Source organism: Solanum verrucosum, unplaced genomic scaffold (genome assembly GCF_900185275.1).
Source record: "Solanum verrucosum unplaced genomic scaffold, falcon-dt-bn FXZP01000062.1, whole genome shotgun sequence".
In the NCBI taxonomy this organism is placed as follows: domain Eukaryota; kingdom Viridiplantae; phylum Streptophyta; class Magnoliopsida; order Solanales; family Solanaceae; genus Solanum; species Solanum verrucosum.
Window position 1 is genome coordinate 2628590 of NW_026020477.1, and position 23667 is coordinate 2652256.

Sequence of the window (23667 nt, forward strand, 5' to 3'; positions counted from 1 at the left end):
GTGAATAAATAAAACCCAACAATACCAATGTATGAGAGGAAGGCGCCATTGAATAAAAAAAAACAATACCAACAAACGGTTTTGCACAATTATTTGGGAAAACACAAATCTATTTTCATCTCCAAATAGAAAATTTCCAATTACTAATATCTGCAGCATTTCTATTCTCTTATGATGTAGTTAATCCTACATGTGATATAACATATCCTGTTGAACAGTACAGGAAGCAAGCGACAAAAAATATACGAAAGAAATGAAAACGAATAAAGAAATAAGGAGACAGGAGGGGGAAGAAGCTCATCGATGACAGAAATACAATGCTCCAAGTATGACACAGTGTCATCGACTGTAACTCTACACCGAGTTATATTTGCAATTGTACAAGTACACTAAGCTAAATCATGTAAAAGTACAGATTTTCCAACAAAAAGCCATTGAACACTGATTGAATACGAAACAAGAAAATGTTTGTCATCTCTTCTTCACTTTGTTGCAATTGTCATGTGATGCAAGCATTTAAGAACCTCCATGCCGAAACAGAAGAACTGATCTATACAGAGCAGCAACATGAAGGAAACAGATGAACATGATAATCAGATCATCTAGTAAACCTATTATACCCAAAAACCCTGCAAAAAGAGAAGAAGAGTAGTCATAAACTGAACAATATGATAGACATTTTCAGAGAGAATATTCAACCATTACCTTCTGGGATAAGATCCACGGGGCTAAGGACGTATATACCACTTATAAACACCTGAAAATTAAATAGATCCATGTAAAAAATAGAGTCGGGAAATGCTGAATGTTTACACTTCCATCCCTCAGTATAGGGTTAGATTGAATTCATGCACTTAACCCCAATTAGAAGTTCTAACTGTGCCAAGTTGCTTAGGAGAATTCAATTCAAACTGACTACTATATAAGAATTCCATTCTAGTCTAACACTCGGAGGAGGATACAGGATAAGGGGACCTAATTTCATAAGAACGAAACAACTGTCGACTCCTAAGGAGAATGGTCCACGTAAACTTCAAACAGTACAACTGTCTAGTATTTAATGAAGTGGCAATTTATGAATTTTGTCATCAAGATACATCAGTAATCTGCCAGCTTTCAGAACCTTATGTAAACCAAATCTGTCACCTTCAGATACCTATTACACATCATGCATCTACGAAGTTTAATGCATTTTACATGAGTGAAATAGACAACTGAAATCACATATACCTCATGGCTTGCACATCTAATTTTATCACACAACTCCCCGAATGTTTTCAACTAGTATCTAACATCATCATCATTCTGTAGTGATGCAGCATGCAGACAACAGAGATGTTCACAACCAACTCTCTGTCAGATGTGCTTGCGGGAAAGCTAACAGATTACCCTCCTCCCACACCCCAGTGTAAATCTATTGGCACACTGCAAATGATAAGGTACATATATAGTGCCTTGCTATATCTTAGATCACGACAAAAATAATAAAAATTTACGCAAAGAAAGCATATATCGATCCTTCTGTTAACTGAGAAGATCGGAAAGTTTGGGTTAGAAAATAAAATTGAGATCGAACGGAACTGCTCTACATGGATAGATCAGCTACCTCTGTAGAAAAAGAAACTAAAAATAGAGAAGTAACAGAGAAGAGAACTCGAATGGTGATCCAATAGATGGTGCATAATTGGGTACTTACTGCCAAATAGATACGCGCCCTCATGACAAACGGAAGAGATCTTTGAGGATCTGTCATATCTCGCAGTAATCTTCGGAGGAGAAATGGAAGATCTTGCATTCTCTGTCAAAACAAAGATCATATATTATCTTTCAACTGAATACAACATTTGTAGTCAGTTGACGTGCTAATAAATACACAAGGACTAATGAATTTTAATTCTTAACAGAAAGGCAAACTACATGGGCTATAGTCACAACATATTCCAGGCAAGTTATACATGGGGTGAAAAGAAGTGCTAGAAAATATAAGACCCCTTAATGGAGCATGTTTCTCTTCCTTATATATACCACATATTTCAGGAAAGTTGTACAGAGCATAAAATTAGAATCTTAATGGACCCTAATTCTGTAACTAACTCCAACCAAATTGAAAAATTAGTGCTCCTTAGATCTCCTCTGTTGGTTCCTGTAAGGATGAGAATAGAGACCAGGGCATTATCCGATTACTTTACTGCCCCTGCTTGGGTAACAAGCCCACATATGTAAGCACATAGCTTTAAACATATAGCACTGCAAGTCTGAGCTCTGCAGTTACCAGAGCATTATTCACCGAAGGAGACAAAAAATGACTGTTCTTTAAGCACATAGCACTGCAAATTTGTTGATAGACCTTTGCATACATAAATGCAGAGCTGGAGCAGAATATAAATAAATTATTAGCCCGGGTATAGTTATACTAGTAGTCTGGTACAATGATCCTACACAAACTCACACCGAAAACCAGTTTCCAACTAAGTACTCCTAAAATTTCAACTTCTACCTGTTCAAGAATCAACCAATAATTTTAGGTACAGTTTCATGGCTGCAGTAAACCAAGGAGAGAAAAAAAAAAAGATTCATCCCTATCCCCTGCCAAAAATGAAAAATGAACAAAAAGAGAATGGAAAAGTTCCTAAATAGAACAGTACTTGCTGATAAAGAGTGTAGCAGTGAATCATGTCAGAGGAAAGATATGCATAGGTAACAAACGAAATACCTGGAGAAGGCCATTGGCATGTTGACCAAAATGGCGGTTATATTGCTCAACTCTCCGTAACACCTCAGGAACTTCAGGATCTTGATGCAACCTTGATGCAGACTCACTAGGAACCAACAAGGTAATCGGACGACGGCATAATGGACATTTACATGCTTGAAGGGCTGATCCATGATCCCAAACTTGTAGAATACAGCTAGCTAGAAAGGAGGAAGCCAAGGTAGAATTTCAATACATATACTCAATATCTGTGATGGAGAGTTGCAATCTCTATTGCTAGACTGAACATGCTAGCACATTCCCCACTGAAAACGTTTACTCAACACTAGTATGCTTTCAATTCTCAGCATTCTTAATTAAGTTTGTTTTTAACATTTTAGTTTGCACAAAAGTCCTTTAGGCAAAGTATCATTAGTCCAATTACTTGACATCCTGATCAATGATCATAGACTAGAAAATACCGACAAGAGGGAGTTGCTCGGATGGTAACCACCCCTCACTTCCAACCCTAAGGTTGTGAATTCGAGTCACCAAGGGAGCAAAAAGATGGGAGCTCCTAGGAAAGGGTAAAAAAAAGACTAGAAAATACCATTCCAAGCTAAATATAGTTTTATTAAGACTAGCTTGTTGATTCAATAACGCACCAATAAGGAAACATTACCTATTCCTTTCCTCTTTTTTACAAGGAGAATATTGATTACAAGAGACCTCAGAATGCCAGATCAACTTCACACATCCCCTAATTCTTTACAAACTCTTATTGGCTACTGGACTTCAGCAATCCCTAAGGTCCATCCGTGTTCTACCTTTCATAAATAAAATTGTATTACTTGATTAAAAGAAATTCAGAAATCTGTAAGGTCCTCAATAGACGTAAATATAGGTTTACAAAACATACTCTTCGACTAGAGTTTAACTCTTGACAAAACAAAATCAAAGGAAGAGAAGTTGAGGAAAAAGCCAAAAACAGTGTCAAACCATTTCAGGTTAAGGCACAAGCTATAATTGGGTAAAATTTAGAAACTTGATAATCATTTATAGGTTGAAGTATTTTAAGGGGTAGTTATAGGAGATGCATTAGAGAAGAAAGCCCACAATTTCAAATATTAAGTTTGGAAGCAGCAACACTCCATGCAGTTACAGCACTAAAAACAAAGATTTGTAGTTCTAGTCATCTACTATCCTTCTAAAATAGCCAATTGGCTTTCCTACTCCACGTCTTAGAATTCTGATTATAGTAAATAATGTTCAAAATGCTGGCAACTAACAGCTATTCCCTCAATCCAGGAAACTTGACCAGATTGCTAATTTATAAAATCTAGACATTTTACTTTCACCACGGTTTTCTCAAGTAATGGCTGGATTTAAATCTAAGAATTTCGCTCAAAACTGATGATATTTAAAAACTGAAATTCAAAGATTGGTAAATTTTGACACTTGTATCCCTAATCAAGTCTCAAAATTTAGGGAGAAGGGGAGAGTTTCTCTTTCATGACCCATGCATTACTTCAGTTTATCATCTTTTAAGTAGGATAAGACAGTTTAATGCATTTAGTGTTTTTGTAACTGCATAAAGCAGAAATATCCCCTAATCACATGCCCTTTCCAATCTACACTGACATAGCGCAACCCAAGAATCTAGATTTTACTACAATCCGATTAATCCATGAAATGTGCTACAACTTCAACATTCTAATTCTCTTTCTACTTTATAACCCACTTAAGTCACCAGCAAGAAATATACTGTGCTACTGGCAAGATTTTCTAACTTGGTTATTATTTAGTGGCGTTTGGACATAAGAATTGTGATATCTGGAAAAAAGTAGTATTGTTTTCAAGTTGAAAATAGTATTTCGAAATTGGAGTTATATTTTACATGAACACAGATAGGAGTTGTTTTTAAACTTGACTTGGAGTGAAAATTGTGAAAACAACATTTTAGAGTTTTTAGGATTCCAGATTTTAACTTCAAATTGAATTCCAAAAAATTGTAACAGTTCTATGTCCACACAGTTTTCCTTAATGAAAGAAAACTATCCATGGACAAACAGGTACTCAATAAGCAGAAATGTGCCAAAATAATATCCCGTTATTTTTTTGACCTCCTTCCTATAAAAATCACTGGAATAAGGTAAGGACACTGACAAGATTTTTTTTATTTCAGACAGGATAAACAGTCAAAAGTTTTACTGCATAACTTTGCACACTTTTATGAGCTCAATTTTGAAGGACAGATGCTTCATGTCATATTTATCCGAGATGCAAGTAACAATGTCAAGACAGTTTTCTGTAGATAATGAATATTTTGACAACTCTATCCTCCTCCTCCTATATCTTTAAATTAAATAACGTTTCACTCAATAGGAAAAAGTTTCTCACTGAAATTATTAAAGAGGTCTGCACCAACTGATCATACTCAAAGATATGTCAATCATCCACATTCTAGGCAGCAGGTAATACAGGATCTTGTTGCCACTCTTTCATTCCAAGAAGGAAGCTATAAAAACATAGACTAAATGCATACACGTTCTCTGTGGTTGTATACATGGAAACCTTATAAGCAATAGGTGATTTCCTAACAAAACTAAAGCATAAACTTACAGAAAAATGCATCTACTGTAGGTGCACACAGTGCTTTAATTTCACATCTATCAGACAAGGATTGACCCATGTTTCTCAGACTAGAGGTCGGATTATTACATTGCATAAATTTTAGGATTTAGGGTATGGATTTGAGTGCCGACATGGGTGTCGGGCTACGGATAATGAACGTATTACAATATAGACACGTATATATTTCAATCAATTAAAGTTATTGCAGTATAAATATAATAATGAAATGTAATTCCTTATAAACACCTAAAATTGTATTGATAAGATAAATGTAATAGCAAAATGTCTCATACTTTGTAAAACTAATTGGAGTATATATATATAACATAAACCAAGAAATCAAACAGAATACCCAATTAATCTATACTTGTTGGTCATAGATTAAGTTAAAGCACCCTAAGTAAATTGACCACATCTCACACCCAAATCGTGCTAGATTGGCACGGGTGCGGCAGGGATTTTGAATGGTTCAAGCAACACAGGGATAGGAGACATGATGCAGGGAGCTTAGCTTTAATAACACCAAAGCTTTTATTTGTTTCTTGCACACCATTTTCAGTGAAGGCTCAAAATATCCTATCTCCACAATTGTGCATCTAAAGGTATTAGTTCGGCTGACATTAGATGATAGTTGGTCACTAGGTCCCCATGGTGAATGAGATAGTTTGAGGTAGCTTGTAATCATTGGCATCTGTGACTTGAGACATACTGATTAAGTGGTTTTTTTTGGTTGTAAATCAGTGTTAGGGATGCGTTGGAAGCCATTAAATTAAGTACTTAGTTATATTTTAGAAGCTTTATTTATTATTCTAGAATAGGATTTATGTTTTATACTTTCATAAGGATTAGGTTAAGCTATAGTTATTAGTTCAGAATAGGATTTAGGTCTCCTACTTTCATAAGAATTAGACTTCCTATTGATGTAATATGACTCCTTTTAAAGGGGCTTTTGATGAATAAATCAGTTAGTCATTTTTCAGCAAAAAGCAAGAGATTAGAGTTCTCTCTTCCATTGAACTCTAAGGTTTCAATCTCCCTTTGAAGAGCTGAAGAGATCGAAGTTCTCTCTTTTAATGAACTCTAAGGTTTCAGCCTCCCTTTAACGAGCTGATTTATGTATTGCCCTGTGAATCAATCTTCCAGAAAGATTCATAACAATCAGCCCTCAAAAGAGCTTGTTTGGGCATTTTATTTCACTTCACTTCAGAAAACCAAGAGGAGGGGGGAGTCCAGAGGTGTATCTAGGATTTCCGCAAGATGGGTGCACAATTACAAAAAAATGTATCTTAAATATAAATTTGATCGGTTTGACTTTTAGGTTTTTAATATGAATCATTAAATTTTAAAATTATAGGTCCAAAACATATAATGCTACTAGTTTTAAATTTTAATATACACATTTGATTTAATTATATAAAAAATTTACAGTGCTAATTATTTTAGGAAATTTCAATGTAACACACATGAAAATTTTGAAAGATTAAAGGAAAAAAACAAAAGAATAATTAGTTAAAACGCCAAAAGTGTAACCAATAACCACTTAGAGAGGTGTTAGTAAAAGACAAGATAGATATAAGATTTAAATTTCTATCCTCACTTAGAGGGGTGCACCCAATCATCATCGTATTATTATATGATACTTTGAATGTGGGTTCACACATCTATATTTAAATATTTTATAAAAAATATAACACTACTATATATGATCTAGAGAGGGGAGCATGGGTTCACGTGAACCCACGGCACCCCCTCTAGATACGCCCCTGGGGGACCATACCTTACCTCCCAGTACATCAAGAGAAAGAAATATAATCTAGAGGAAAAGCTAGACACCTATGCTCATCTCTGAAACATGTACAAAAGCAAATTACAATTGAGAGACACCTATACTTACATGTGCAATGTTATTATGTAAGTACCTGAACGTTTTTTGATAAGTTCCTTTTCAAGTACATGAACTTGAAAAGGAAGAAAAAGATCATGATTCTGGTCTTCTATCTACCTGTCCTTTTCTGCAGATCAAATTTCTTTACAAAATATTTGTTATGAGCTACCTCAGTAGTTTCAATCAGTCGTCCTTTCCTCCCTCCTTTTCGAGGCAAAAAACTTCTTAATATGCTTTCTCCTCAATCCAGATTATTGGACAGACTTATTCAAACCCATCAATTCGAAACCTATCTTTTACCGTTATATGACCTCAGCATGCACGGATTGGTACCTTGCTTATGTTAAGATGGCATTCCACTCAAGAAACCTCTATGTTCAAAATTACAAGCCAGTGTGTTACTTGGAAGACTCGTGGAAATAGGACACTCTGATGCATCTGACATGGATATGTTACATTCTTAGCGAGTAACCAAAGTATCTTGGAAGATCTTGAAAAGCATACTTCTGTTAGACATGCATGTGTCAAATGAAACTGCTTAGAGGAGGACATGACACACAAGGAAAAGCACTAATAGGAGGGAGGGAAGACTACTCAGAGTAGATCTGATGCCCCATTTAGTAGTGTGCAGAGTAAACCATGGTTTCAGCACCATATCATAACCAAACAATTATTCATCCAACAACTCTAGGTTAGCTTCTTCTTGATACACACAACTCATTCATTTACTTAATATGTATTCCAAACTCTCTGTCTTTTAGCAAGTATGGGTACACTAGCAAAAAACAAGACACTCCCCTGCATACGCAACTTGCTTTAAGCACTAGGTATACATTTATATCCATTTATGAGTTGAGATGACCTAAATTTTTTTGTCAAATATCAAATACACACCCAGATAAAAACCCAATACAGCTATGTGAATTTCCCAATATAAGCAAGTAGATTACTCCCACTTTCTCACAAATCAAGAAAAAAGATCTTCAGATACATATATTTCAAATTGAAAATGAATTTTTCAATCAAAACCCACAATAAAAATTTGTTACTTTTCCATGACACAATTACAAGAAATTCTTAATGTCACACTCAATTTGTCAAGTTTCTCCATTTCTAGACAAGAAAAAGAATTCTTCAACTCTAATTTCGGCTACACAATAGCAAGTACTAATAAACAACGAATTAATAATAAAAGAGATAGAAGCTCACCGCAAAACCAATGGGAACAATTAGCTTGACAAGGGACATGGAAAGGGCCATGGCAGATAGAACAAACATCATTCTCCGGAGGTCCATCCATTTTTTTTCATACAATCACTGGGTTTTCCCTTCCTCTTTCTTTCTTTTATGAGTATTTTGTTGAATCAAAGAATTTCAATGGATCCACTTTGAGACTTGCAAAAGCTCTTCTGTGCCTATTTTTTTCTTAACAGGTAAGAATTGATTCAAGTCCGAACAGAAACTTCTAATCGGATGTACCCCTCATCTTTTTACAAAATATAATTAGCGCCCTTTCGTTTTTAGCTTAAACCACATCCTCCTACCTCTATTTATATTAATCAACAAACGAATTCATATTTTAAGAAGAAAATACAAAAAATCACTCACAAACTTGATAGTTACTTTAACATTTTAACTTTACGAATATTATTTAGTATTTATCCTCTTATTTTTATTTGACGAAAATAAATATCACTATGTCCCTAACATTTTAATACCAATATCATAATAAAAATGCATTACACAGGCATCGTATCATTGTCCCATCAGCATCACATGATTGTCATGTGTCAATACACATCAAAAACCATTGCTCATTTCATCATTATATGAGTTATTTTGACTTACCACGGAGTTTAAGAAATCACCTACTCAATTGACAAGCATAGCTTTAATAGCTGTTTTATCTATCAGTCCACCGTTACCACAAACTTTTACTTTGAAGTGAAGCGATTTCGCAGATTCAAGAGTTAAGTTAGAGGTTGACTAGTTACACATGGAAAGATTTTGAAATATTCCAAAAGTATCCTTATTAAGAAGTCTAAATTGTTAAATAAAAAATAATATTCCCTCCATCCACTTTTAATTGTCATGGTTTCCTTTTTTAGAGTCGAATTATAAGAACTTTGACCAATATTTTACGATGTATTTTTTCATCATATTGATATGCAAAAAATTGCAATTTATAGTACTTTTCGTATAACTTTTGAATATCTTTTTTTTTTTTAAATATTGAATTAATGTAACCTAATTTACTTTAAAAATTAGTAAAATTGACTTTCGAAAAGCGCAACATGACAAATAAAAGTGGACGGAGGGAGTAGTACTTTTGATATGGAATAGAAAAGTTTATGACTTTTCTCTCTTAATAAGTTGTTCAAATTAGTCATTAATGTAAAGCAAAGAGTTTAATATACTCATTTCTCTCACTTCTTTTTACACGCATTCTCTACTCTCTCTCTCTCTCTCTTAGTCTTTGAATGAAGAAGATAAACTCCAAAATGATGGAATTTTTGTTGTTGCAGGTAAAAGTAGTTCTTATTTTTTTGTTTTAATTATAGTTTCGAGAAATTGAAAGCTTCAAACATCTGTCAAAAAATTGTGGGATAAAACTCAAATTTTTTTCTTTGAAGCGGCATTTTTTTCCCAAATTTTAAAATCTTGGGTAATTGACTGCATATAAGAAGAGATACCTCCTTTTTAATCTTTCAATTCCTCCTTTCACATTTTTCTGTACTGAATCAGTGATTTTAAAAATATATATACTAAAATGAGTATTGTATTTTCAAAAGACTTGATTGCCATAACGAAACAATTCAATTTGAAAGAGCGTCAAGCAATTGCGGAGCGACTTTTGAAAGTAATGATGGAAAATTAAACATAGTTTTATAAAGTAAGCAATTGTTTTGTTCAACACAACAAGAAGTATCATTGATCGTATTTGGAGACAAATTAGATTATGTGTTGCTAATGGTAATGCGTTAAATGTTTCTACTAATTTTGCAGGCAGAGTTTGAAGAAAACGCATACATGTCGATATCAATCCATTCAAATAAATTTCACTATGATGGCGAATAAATATTTGATCTTTATCTTTTGCAATAAATATGGCAAAATCAACTATTTTCAACGTATGAAAAAAGGTGCAATTAAGTCACATACTAACGCCATCAAGTCACACTTAACTAAAGAAAATAAAAAAAAGTCAGGCTTCGATTTTACTTTTCAATGATTGATCCTGTTAGAGACTTGCCAAAATTTCAACTTCCAGGACCTCGACTGCCTTGTACGGATCATAGGACCTTGTGCGGTCTATACTTGGCCTCGTTTAATGTCACGATCCAGGGGTACCCTCTAGATGTACAAGGTGTATAAGACCCCGAGAGGCCTCATACAAAACAATTAGCATATCATAACATAAAGTGATAGAAATGGGCGAAAATTTAAAACCTTTCAATACAATCAAAGTCTTTCATAAACGAGCGAAAGTCTAACAACATTGTCTCAAACCATCTAACATAAGACATAAGGCATAAGCATAATCAAGACATAATAAGCATCATAATGAAAGAGGAATACTTCTTTAAGTAACCTCACTTATCCTTAACCAAGACATAGGTCATCCGCCTCTAATCAAGCTTGCATTATGGAAGGTATATCTAGCAACACTCCAAACAAATCATTTTCATAACATAATTACATTATTCATACTTACTTTTAAATACATGGGGATTCGCCTCAATGCCTAGCTTATAAAGGCTAATGGGTATTTGCCTCTTGCCTTACTTTAAGATTGCAAGTACTAGCCTCTACAAGCACATCATATGACACAAGTACTCGCCTCCACATCATTTCATAAGGAGCATGGGTACTCACCTCCGTGTCCATTCATCATAGTAAGAACATAAGGACTCACCTTTTGTTCAATTTTAAGTAGTATGGGAGTCACCTCATATCCTTACATATGGAGGACAAGGGTAATCGCCTCTAGCCTTATCAATTACATAAGCTTTTAGTGTAGATTCATTTTAGGTGAGCAATCCTTTCAACCTAGAATCATTCATGTGAGTAAACCTTCCACATTCATTCAAACATGTTTATTAATTCATTATGGGAAGTATCCATTCCACATCATAACATTAACAATCAACAATTCATAGTCTAGGCTTTACTCTCAAAGCACTACGTCTCAGGATCATTATCTATGCTTTACTCTCAAGCAATTAACATCATATGCATCATAGATGCTTTAATCCCAAGCAATTCTAATCATACTTCATCAATCCAATAAGGAGATATCTAACCCACAAAGTTTCCTTTCATGGCATCAACCCAAATCATATCAACTCTACCCTAAAACCATAGGATAGGCATGGGTACATGTAATTTCATCCTAAATACATGCAATTCTATCAATTCAATCATAAACAATCATAATCCACTCAATTGGATCAACATTCATCATAACCCACAACATTGGAAGAAACCCTAACTAGAATTTGGGAAATTTCTTCTTCAAATTGTGGAATTCTAGGGGACTCCATGGGAGAAAGGATCTAATGGATGAAAAGACATCATACATTAGTCACAAAGCCCACAAAATTTTGAAGATTGAGAGACTTGATCTTGACCTAGCTCCAATTTCTTCCTTTTTCTTCCAACTTCTAGAAAGAGATTTTTTTAGAGGAGTTTTGGGTTTTCTTTTGGGAATTAAGAGAATGACTTGAATGAGGGGTTTTGGGGGTTAAAAATACTTATATAGGTGGTCTAGACTTAGGAAAAACGACACCATATTGATTTAATTAAAACTGGAAAAGATCCATATGCCCCTAAAAATAATCGTCCAGGCCTGACCCACGAGACCACGACTGACAAACCGTGGATGGACCTACGATCCATCTTGGCAGTCATCGTTCGTGGTCAGAGACTTTCGTCCAATTGACGGTTGTTGGGACCATGGGGCGTGGACCCACCTACGGTCTTTAGGTCTCTCTGTGGTTCATGCCTAGACAAAATCTTTGGTTGCCCTCTCCACGTCCCCACCTACGGCTCTTGGTTCGACCCATAACCTGTGGTTGGGTCCTTGTGGATGAAATTTCCAAAAATTGCTACTTTGCCTCGTTTTAAATCCGGGGTGTTACATTTAAACCTGCACCAACACACTTTTCTACACTTAACTTTCCAATTTCTGAGGTGTTACAAGTTGTTTAGTTTGTAAGATATTTACAAATATAAGTGATGATACTATAGATTGTTTTCAAAATATAAAGTCTCACCGAGTACAATTATAAACAGATGATATTTTTTGTGATAATGTAATTTTTTTTATCTTTTTCTTGCCAAATTATTGTTATTGTAATTCTTTAAATCTTATCTTTAAAGAAATGGTGCGTCTATTTTCTTAAAATTCTGATTTTGCCTCTATTGCTAACGCATAAAGGCTAATCTAAGCAAATGTGGTACTATTTAGCTAATGTCAATAAAAGGCTAAGGAGTCAGTCTTGGTCTAATGGATGGTCCTTATAATCCTACGTAGCACGTAGTTTGAGACTTAGGAATTTTTACTAAAGGTCTTAGTTCGAACTTATGGGTGAGCCTTCATTCCTATGTCCGCTTGATGCTAAGTATTACTCCAAACTGAATTATACAGATAAACTACATAATATTGATAATATTGGATAGCTCAATAATACTGAAATCTGATACTGAAATAATAAACATTTTATCTTAAAGCATCATCTACATGTGGAACTGGAAGATTGAAGGTACAATTGATCATCACAAATTCTATCATTCTGAATAAAGCATGCAATTTAAGTAACACAGTTTCAAAGACAAGGATTTTCCCTATTCTGAGGTAATTTTAGGTAAATAAACTCCCAACGAAAATAGGCATAATCATATCATTATCATAACACTTAAAATGGTAAAAATACAGTATAACTAATTAAATCATAAATTTCATATCATACAATAGCTCCTTTCAAAATTATGATTTCATAACATACTCATAAAGGCACTTATCTAAAGCATCTAAATCATGATTATCTTTTCATAATAAGAATACTTCAATTGGAAGTAACCTTTTCATAAAACATGTCGACACTTTATCTGAAAGTATTCTTGATACATAAATTCCTCAATTCATAGTGCATGAATATCTTTGAAACTTAATTCAGAATCATAAAGTATTCATATAGCATGAGTTCCTGTGAAAATCGTTAAAAATATATAATTTAGATCAATTCATGCATAATAAGATCAAATATAATGAATTTATTCATAAACAATTGAACCCATAAGAAATCATGCAAAATCCTAGAATTTGGGTTGGAATTCATAGAAATTGGGGTTTCTTAGGAAGTCAATGGATGGAAAAGGATCCATTATGAACTTCCCACGTATTTTGATGAACCCTAGTCTTGAGATTGAAATGGGAGACTTGAAAGCTTGAAGAAACCCTAAATTACCTTGAGAAAAACCTTAGAAGAAGACCATTAGAGCTTTGGGAGATTTTGAGAGAATGAGAGGGAATATGGTAAATTTGAGTAAAATCAGTTATACATCTTAGAAATAGTCTAGAAATGACATAATTTAGGTATTAAAAAGGGTGGGAAAAGACTCAAATAACCCTGAATTAAAAACTGTCGAATTGACCCTACGAACACATGTACGATCCGTACAAGTTTCTACAAGCCGTACTCGTCAATCGTAGACCAAGTTACTGAAGACCAAGATTATGAACTTTGAACCACGTCCATGAACCATGACCCATCAACCCTTACATGAATCGTCGACCCCTCTTGTACATCCTAAGTTAAGGATTCCTTCTAAGTCCCAAACATCACTTTCACGACCAAGTGTTACAAGCCCGTAGACCATCCACAAGTCATCCTATTGTCTCGTGGAATTCTATCAGAGACTTTCCAAAATTTCAATTTTCAGGATCTCAACCATGACTGGCTTGTACAAACCATAGGACCTTATATGGTCCGTACTTGGCCTCGTTTAAACCTGCACCAACATACTTTTCTTTACAATCAACTTTTCAATTTATGAGGTGTTATAGGTTGTTCAGTTTGTAAGATAGAGCGTATATATTTGCAAATGTGAATAATGATGTTATATATATTGTTTTCAATATATGAAGTCTCACTGAGTACAATTATAAGGACATGATATTTTTTGTGATAATGTAATTTTTTTTATCTTTTTCTTGCCAAGTTATAGTTATTATAATGGTGCATCCAGTTTCTTGAAGTGCTAGATTTGCCTCTGTTGCTAGCGCATAAAGGCTGATTTGAGCTAATGTGATACCACCTAGATAATGTCAATAAAAGACTAATGAGATAGTTTTGATCTGACAATCGACCCTTATAATCCTATTGTGTCACGTAGTTCTGAGACTTAGGGATTGCTACTAAAGGTTTCAGTCCTAACTTATGGGTGAGCCTTCATCCCTATGTCCGCTCAGTGCTAAGTAATACTCCCAACTGAATTATACAGATGAACTACATAATACTGATAATAGTGAATAGCTCAATAATACTAAAATCTGATATCGAAATAACAAACATATTATCTGATAGCATCATATAATGTGGAAATGAAAGATTGAAGGTACAACTAATCATCACAAATTTTATCATCCTGAATCAAGCATGCAATTTAAGTAACATAGTTTCAAAAACATGATTTTTTTCCTATTATGAGGTAATTTTAGGTAAAAACATGTATTAATGGGCTACCTATGAAGAAAAACTAAAGGAATATGTAATTAGTGCTTTTTCATATGAACCCTAGGTCCTCCAGAATCTGATTAACTAAAGAATAAAGTTGTTTTTGAGACTCAATGGGTGGAAAGATACCCATTAATCATATCCCACATACCTGAAAGGAAAAATCTTAATAGAATCCCTGAACTCAAAGCTTGGAGATGATGAACCTCGGGTTTTCTTGAAGATTCTAGACTGATGAACTTTGGGAAGAGGATAAGAGGGTATTGAACGATAAAAATTGGTTGTCTAACCCTCCTAATATATTCTAAGGTCATTTAGATAACTCCCCAAATGTTTTAGAAAAAAAACATCCCCCTACAAAAACCCAAAATCAGACATCGTTTGGGTGACGAACAGTCAACTGAGTAATGGACCATCACTTAGACCATCAAAATTCCCAAAAATCAAGCCTACTAGTCAATTTTTACATCTCATTCTAATGGGTCGTCACTCTCTGACACACTAGAGTGCCTATGATAAATTAGTCATAACCTTTTATTCTAGATTTGGATTGATACAATCTTGATGTCGTTGGAAAGAAGACTCATAGACCTTTAAATTAATAGGTCATGGGCCACCTAACTCTTTATATGTAGAGAGATATGATCGTTTGAAGTTGTTCCTTATATGATCTCATGAAAAAACTTAATCGATTGTAAACCTTTGAACTCGGTGCTAGAGGTCCCTTATGACGTTAAACCACATCTGACGCATTTCATACACTTAAGACTAGACCTTAACATACATGATCAAGTAGGAAATCACATGGTCCAAGATGATACACTTAAGACAAATGATTTGAATTTTTCAGCGTAGAATCTCGCGAGGTGTTACATGAACACATGGAGAAACTAGTATATATAAATTGATGATTGATAATTAATTTTACATATTATAAATTATCATTAATTGTCGTATAGATGAAGAACTTATAGTGTGAACAAATGTGTACAAAGAAGTCGTGATTTCAATCCTACATTTAACACATGCAATTTGGGATCATGATTCAAATTTCAATTCTTTTACAAAAAAATATTTTGAAATTTAAAACCATGATTTTTTATTTTTTTTAAATGTAAAACTTATTGTAAGTTTTGGATCGTGGGTCGCCCATGTGGACCGATCCGATCCGACCCGATCCAAGAAGTTGTCTGATAAGTGATAAGAACTACTTATCTCTTATTTGAAAAAGAAGGGGGAACAATTATTAAAAACTGAAAAACTTTCAACCTCTTTTAATAAAAGGATTTATTCCTTTACTGGTAAAAAGGTGAGAAACAGACAACGTAAAAAACAAAAACAACAAAAGATAACACAAACCAGACAAAAAATAACTTTTTCTATCGGAAGATAGACATTTAGTTTGTGAATCAAACTTTGATTCCTAGTGATTCAAAGCATGACTTTGGAGCAATCGACTTCCGGTGCAAAATATAAGGTACACAATTCGTCGATTTCTTTCTATAAATCCTACACTTATCCCATAAATTGCTCATAATTTAAAATTTATATTAAAAAAAACTCATATTTGGCATGAAGAGATTGTCCATGCCATGTGAAAGAATTATATTAAAAAGAGAAAAGACATAACGTGATACCTGAAATTGTCCCGAATTTTCAAAAAGACACCTTAATTATGCAAGTGTCCTATTACCCTCCTAAACAATCCCTTACTAATATTATTATATCATTGTTTGTCCACCTGACATAGAGAGTGTATGCACTCTCTTAAAGAGAGCGTGAACAAACTAAAATAACAAATATGTTTTATTTTTACAAGTATTTTTCTATAAAATATATTTTCTTATTATTTTAACTTTTTTTCCTTATTATTTTTCCTTTTTCTTTCTTCCTTCTTCTTCGAAAATTTATTGTCATCTCCATTGAAGCTTCTCACTTTCAATATCACTTTTTATCACAACTCCACCTCCCTTTACTACTATTAGTTTAACTCTCTTCAATTTTAAAATTATATCTAAATACTTTTTTTAACATTTCGAACAATTTGATAAACCCATTAGATTTCAAGATGATTAGTAGGTATCATTTAGTTTTTTATCCAAATCTCAATTAAGCTTTTCCAATTTTAGGGAAATTCATTGATTCTTTCAAAATTATAATTTCTAATTTTGAAGTTATATGAAAAAGAGATGAATTAATTGACGATACCTTCAATTTTTTGATTTGTATTAGAAAAATAATTAGTTTTATTATCAATAACTCAACAAAGTCTAGAAAACAATATGATTTTTTTATAAGAAAAAAACAGTGAAAGAAAAGAATTTGACTGAAGAAGAAGAAGAAAATGAAGGAGGGACTCAACTTGACATGGGGGTGGGGTGGGGTGGGAGAGGGTGGTGAGGGACTAAGGGTAGGAGGTGAAGAAGAAGAAAGAAAATGAAGGGATGGGTAGCTTGAAAGTTAGGGTGGAAGATGAAGTAGAATTTAAAATGAAAAAGAAATTATATTTCAAATTAAATTAATATGTATCACGTAATGATTGGTGTGTGGCAACACTTATATTTTAAAATCTGGGACTAATAAAAAAATAATCTAATAATATAAGTTCAAAATTGTTTAGGAGGTAATAGAATGTCTGCATAATTAAGGTATCTTTTTTTTAAAAAAAAATTTCAGGTCTTTTTAAAAATTTGAAACAACTTCATGTGTCACTTTATATTTTTTCTCTATTAAAAAATAACGTGTTTCTACTATTATTGACTAATGAATCTTTATAAAGTAGTATTTAGAAGTTTATAAATGCACACATTTATTTATATTAGGAACACGAAGATGTGTGATTTTTCAAAGGATATTTCAATAATGTGTTTGTGAAGTGTGATTTATTTATTGAAATAAAAAATAATAATTTTCATAAAAAAAATAATTACAATATAAGAAAATCAAATTAGAGAGGAGGTATAACGGTTGTTGATGCTTCATTTTCAATAGAGTGGAGCGATGATGAATGTGAGCTTATCCTTTTGTCAGCCATCAACACTCTGCACAAGTAAAAGACAATCACTTCCCTCCACCTCCACCCCCATTTTATTTAGCTTCTCTCATTCTCATAAGAAACGTCGGCGTTTTGTGACTTGTGCTTCTTCCTCAGAGCTTCCGCTTCTCCCTTTCCCTATTGACCAGGTGAACCTTACTTCATTCTTTCCTTTGTCAGATTTTGCACTTTGTTGTTCAAGTGACTGTAATTTATTATGCAGGTATTAGTTCCTTCAGAGACAAAGACATTACATTTGTATGAAGCAAGATATTTGGCACTCTTAGAGGAGGTACACCATCAACACATTTCTATGAACAAACTTACTAATTTCTAACTTAACCCTCAAATTTGTGTATATACCAATAACTCACTTTCTTCTTTAGCAACTATCTTTGCATTAACCAACATGGGTTGTGGTGCACTGGTGGGGAGTGCTTCATATTTAACCAGAGGTCTCGAGTTCTAGGTATGGAGAAAATCTTGTTGGGAGCGTCAATCTCGAAAGGGCCCTGCAGAGCGCGATTCAAATTTAATCAGAGCTCCAATTTGGGCTCCGAACACCGGCTGGAAACCAAAAAAAAAAAACTATCTTTGCATTTACATAGAAAGAGTTGTCACTACATAATGTCAAATACATATTGTTCCAAATTCTCATTGACTATCCAAACATTCTACCTTAACAATAGTTTCTTTTTTCTCCTGTACAGTCTCTTTTTAAGAAGAACAAGTTCTTTGTGCACTTTGTTCTAGATCCTATAGCCATCAATGATACATCAGGAGAAGCATCTTTTGCTGCCAGATATGGTTGCTTGGTTGCAATAGAAAAAGTGAGTTATATTACTTGTTTTGTTGCTATATTTGAAAAAATTACTATCATATAAATGACATCTTCATTATGTCTATGTTGGGCAGGTTGAGCAATTGGAGATTGGTGCATTGGTATCTATTAGGGGTATAGGCCGTGTCAAAATTCTGAAATTTCAACAGGTAAGAACCCGACATGGTAACTCTCCTATATGGCTGCTGACACAAGATAGAATCACTTTAACCACTTCAAAGGAAATGGACTAATGAGTTTCTTCTAAATGACTCTTTTTTGTATTGCCTATTATATGTACTGGACTGGACTGGACTGTAACAATTCAACACTTTGAACACCTGTGAATGGGATTGGACAAGTGACTTTCTACAGCTAAAAGTAGTATCTATAGTCATTACCAGTTATGTCCGACGTATGTTTCTTCTAAGTTCTAAGCAGTATCATTTTAAGAAACCATAGTCGTGGCACTCTACATGTGTGCTCCCTTTCTTCCCAAAACATTTTCTATTTGTCAATATAAGTGTAAATACTAAAAGTTGTCTGGAAAGAAAATCTTTCAAGCAAAGTTTGATTATAAAAAGGTAATAATAGATGTCATAAAGTAGGGTATGGAGTGAGCTAACGACCAATTTACCTTATGTTCAGCTTACTGATGGGAAAAGAGGGGCTTTTGTCTTTGAGCTTTTATAAGTACTAGGTAGCTATGCCAACCGAGGAAGTTATTTTAATGGCATAAGGGCTTATAAGTAGTATCAAATCTTACTTCTTGTTTCTGTCAGCAATCATTTGCCATGAATATTGACTTAAGCACTATAGAAACTCTTATGCTCACAATCAGAATATCCAAGCAGGTCTTCACTTTGACATAATTTGTAGGCAGAACCGTACTTGACAGGTGTAGTCATACCATTGCTGGACAACATTCCACACAGTGATACAGAACTAAGTTCCAAAGTCTTGAAGATAAAAGAAGCTCTCCGTAGTTTGAATAGCTTGGAAATAAAGCTGAAGGTTCTCCTTTCGCCTTCTCTCTGTGTTCAGTCTATTCGTGTTCGGGAAGCATTACACTTAATTAGCATATGTTTCTTCAGGCTCCTCAGGAAGCTTTGTTGCAAACTTTAACTGCAAACTCTTTGAGATGGTCTGAGAATACACCTGCTCTGGATTGTGACAACAGCTTCATTCCACCTCTCGCTGAGCTTGTATCCTTTTCAGCACTTCAACCTGTTTCTGGTAAATATTCAGTCTCCAAGTATATCTATGCATTATGTAGAAACCTCATTTGACAGCTTCTGAATGGATCGGTAGCATGTTTCGATTACAGGTCCAGCTTGGCTATATAGATAACTATATATCGAAACTCTAGGCTTGGAACATGATTATTGTCATCTGCTTGTTTAGCTTCAGCAATACTTTTAGTAGTTGCTGCGTTCTGAATTCTGTTAAGGTTTGTTAGTTATAAACATGTGAACATGTAATTACTGTTCATCCAAAACTCAAGGTTGTACCAACTCTTGAAACAACTTGCACTGAATTGAAATGTCCTGTTGGACTGGATTATTATATACCTTTGACCAAATTTAGCTCGGCAAAGCAAAATCTGAACTATTGTTTTGCCTCTTCTTATCTACCTTCTTTCTCCTCTTATCCAGGATAGATAGCCCCTGGTTTGAGGCATAGTTTTATCCCTGTCTAAATATTCTGGAACAAATAAGTTTATTTCAGGTTAGAGCAACTACTAACAGTAATATAATAGTTCCAGAGTATTCAGATGAACATCAATGCTCTCATTTGTTTCTGTTTTTTTTCTTTTGTGCTTCAGTTTATCAAAACCTATAGATCCCAACTTTGCCTAAACAGAGGGGAAATATCTTAAGAAAATAAGAAATATCCCAACTTTCATATAGCATAGAGAGGAGGGACAACCGAAGGAACTATATTTAGTAGCAAGAAACATCCCTATTTAGTAGCAAGAAACAGATCTTCTCCATTCTTGTTTCTATGTTGAACTAAAGAGAAACTAGATCCTTGGTGTTACATCTTGCTCATCATCAGATTTTCTCAACCAAAAGGGGTAATCCTTATGTCCCAAATATTGCAAGTTACACTCATTGGATCTGCAATAATAGGTATTTAACTAAATGGAAAGATGTAGCATGCTTATGTAGTTATGAATTGTGATGGTGGAAACCATTTGGAGCAGTCCTATGTTCGAGAAAGAAAATTGAATATCTAATATGTCCGTTTCTTATTTTTCAATCTTGCAATTATCTTTCCCTTTCCTTAGGATCCTCTGAGTCAGAACTGCTGAAGCTGCAAAAGAAGAAGTTGAGGGCAATGGACATCAAGGACACCCTAGACAGACTTGAAGATTCCATTGGATACGTGCAAGATAATATTTCCTTGGTAGCAGCCAAGCTTGCAATCCAATCTTTAGATTCCCGGTTATGAACGAATTCCTGAACAGGTTTCTATCTCTGGAACATGAAATTTTGAATGAAATGCTGAACTAGGTTCGTGTTGTTTAGCTCATTAAATTTGGTTGAATGAAGAGATGATGTATAGAAATCATGACATGGTGACATGTATATTTGTTTGGCAAAAGATCTTGTATATATTTGTTGGCAAAGGATGCTGAAAACTGAAGAAAAAAATGTTTGGCAGGAGAGGTTACAGCTCAGTCTGTGCATCTTCAAGTTGAAAGTTGTTATCATTAGTCAACTTATATCAGCAGGTCTTTGGCAATCAAGGAAAGCATAATATGTAATAATCACTAGGGGACATTGTATTTAATTTATTCATCCGATTGCTGGTTTAATCCAACGATATGTCTTTATACCACGGATTTGCATATGGCTTTGAAGAAGCTTACAATTGTTCCAGCTTTGAATTTTATTATCCTTGCATTTTATGTGAACTTGTTCGAATCCTTGTCCATGAAATGTGAGTGAATGAAAGACAATAAAAGTTGCAAATTATATTAGCTTGACTTTTATGGTTCTCACGGCTACATTTGCCACTAGATGTTGGTGTTTACTAGAGAAAATTATGAGATTATACATTTGATTATTTAAATTCTTTAAAACGACTACTTCTTTTGCCTATTTTTAGAAGGAAAAAAAAAACAAACAAACAAATTTGAAAAGTTTAGTTGTCCCTCGAATTTTGGAAAGCAAGTAGTAATCAATACGAGACGTCAAACCTCCTTTTTACATTTATTTTTCTATTTCAATGCTAATATGCTATTACATTCTTTTTAATTTTTACAAATGATTTACAACTTCACGATCCACATTAGGATACATGTTTTGGATACCTAGGATATGCTACGTGATCCATGTCCGCACGAAGCAAAAGTTGCACGGAATGTGGTGGGTGATGTATTATTACCATCTCTTCTTGTTGTATCCTTCTCAACGTCGCCAGGTGATCTGCATAGTTATTTCCCTATCTCAAAGTATGAATTAGTACAATCCCAAGTTCGGATATAAGACTCTTGCATTCTTCTATAACAACGCTGTCGGGATGACTTTTCGAGACGTTACCCGTCAGACATAGCCACTTCAGGGCTTCACTTGAATCAATCTCGATAATAACCTTCTTCAAATCATTATACTTTGCCAAAATCACACCTTCTGTGTATTTCCCATAACTCAGCTGTAAGACTCGACGGAGCTTTCATGCCAAGCTGTCCGTAGAACCCGTCCAACCACCTTCCCCGGTCATCGCGTGCGACCCGCCAACCCCGAATTAGGCATGAAGCTGCCATCAGTATTTATCTTGATACATTCCTCGGGCGGAAAAACCCAGCTGATGAAAATAGGTTTTCTATTGATCACTGAAGTTTCTGTTAATTGAATTGGACGATATTCAACTCTTGAAATTGGGAAAAGATATGGATTTTAACAATAAACTGGATGAACGTACAAGGTTGCCATTGTTTTTACAGTATCTAAAAAAGTAAGAAAATTAACAACTAATGATAAAACGAAGAGCGCACACATATATATAGATATAGGGTATTTTATAATCTCAATTTGTAACATGATTCAATTAATTAGCCGTTTATGGTAAGTTAGAGAAAGGAAACTAATATTTTTTTTATTAATCCTACTGCATTCAATTTAATTAACCATTTATGGTAAGTTAGAAAAAGAAAACTAACGAAATTAGGATCGACTTTTTCAATAAGAAAATTAATATTGTACTTTTAGGTTATCATATAGTTTTATGTTTCTATTATTCCTTTTCCCATTATTTTTTCTTCTTCACTAATAATTTCCTTTTTATACTAGTTTTTTTATATTGTATTACTTGAGTCAAGGAACCATTGAAAATACCAATTTTTCTATATTCACAAGATTTGATAAGACTGTGTGTACACCAATCTCCCAAAACTTGTAAAATTACACTAAATATGTTGTTGTATAATTTATTGTAGCTTTAAATATACTCTAGACTTTGCATTTAGATAATCAAAATAGCTACTAAAACAAGATTTGTCCAATCTACTCAAGTTTGGATGATTTATTAATTTGTCAAGTTATTAACTCCGCTTATTTTGACCTGCAGTTGGATTGATTTAGGTTAAACATGTAAGCGAGGATTGACCCGTGAGAAGTCTTGCTAAATATTTTTTAGTTTTGTTTTGTTTGATATGTTATATTCAATCGTGAACCATCCTATTTCTATTCGTCCAAATTCAATTCAATCCGTCCATTTGACACAATAATTTATTAAATAAAACAATTGATCATATCATACACATTGAAGCACAATACACATTAAGTCTAATGAAGTGATCATAGTCTTCTTAGATATTTCCGCATTCCACTTCATGGAGCTATAGCACTGCATTTT

The 23667-nt window shown here is 34.0% G+C and overlaps 2 protein-coding genes across 2 annotated transcripts; one reads left to right on the forward strand and one right to left on the reverse strand.

Moving 5' to 3' along the window:
* Nucleotides 1–283: 283 nt before the first annotated feature.
* LOC125809255 (uncharacterized) lies at nt 284–8721 on the reverse strand. Its single transcript, XM_049488921.1, has 5 exons — nt 8421–8721; nt 2714–2913; nt 1697–1798; nt 706–757; nt 284–629 (listed from the first exon to the last, which is right to left on the reverse strand). Exons 1-5 carry the CDS (start codon nt 8509–8511, stop codon nt 517–519), a joined length of 558 nt encoding a protein of 185 aa, XP_049344878.1. The 5' UTR covers nt 8512–8721; the 3' UTR covers nt 284–516.
* A 9191-nt stretch (nt 8722–17912) lies between these two features.
* LOC125809250 (uncharacterized) lies at nt 17913–21487 on the forward strand. The gene is made up of 7 exons (XM_049488913.1): nt 17913–18133; nt 18208–18276; nt 18695–18814; nt 18900–18974; nt 19684–19818; nt 19899–20040; nt 21095–21487. Exons 1-7 carry the CDS (start codon nt 17951–17953, stop codon nt 21256–21258), a joined length of 888 nt encoding a protein of 295 aa, XP_049344870.1. The 5' UTR covers nt 17913–17950; the 3' UTR covers nt 21259–21487.
* The last annotated feature ends 2180 nt before the right edge of the window (nt 21488–23667 follow it).

What these genes read in the sequence shown, in the direction of transcription:
- LOC125809255 (XM_049488921.1), bottom strand. Translation starts at nt 8,511, where the DNA reads ATGGATGGACCTCCGGAGAATGATGTTTGTTCTATCTGCCATGGCCCT. An exon ending in ATGCCAATGGCCTTCTCCAG is followed by an intron (nt 1,799 to 2,713) that starts GTATTTCGTTTG and finishes TTGTTTTGACAG; the next exon opens with AGAATGCAAGATCTTCCATT. An exon ending in GGGCGCGTATCTATTTGGCA is followed by an intron (nt 758 to 1,696) that starts GTAAGTACCCAA and finishes TTTAATTTTCAG; the next exon opens with GTGTTTATAAGTGGTATATA.
- LOC125809250 (XM_049488913.1), top strand. Translation starts at nt 17,951, where the DNA reads ATGATGAATGTGAGCTTATCCTTTTGTCAGCCATCAACACTCTGCACA. An exon ending in TCCCTTTCCCTATTGACCAG is followed by an intron (nt 18,134 to 18,207) that starts GTGAACCTTACT and finishes TTTATTATGCAG; the next exon opens with GTATTAGTTCCTTCAGAGAC. An exon ending in GCTTGGAAATAAAGCTGAAG is followed by an intron (nt 19,819 to 19,898) that starts GTTCTCCTTTCG and finishes ATGTTTCTTCAG; the next exon opens with GCTCCTCAGGAAGCTTTGTT.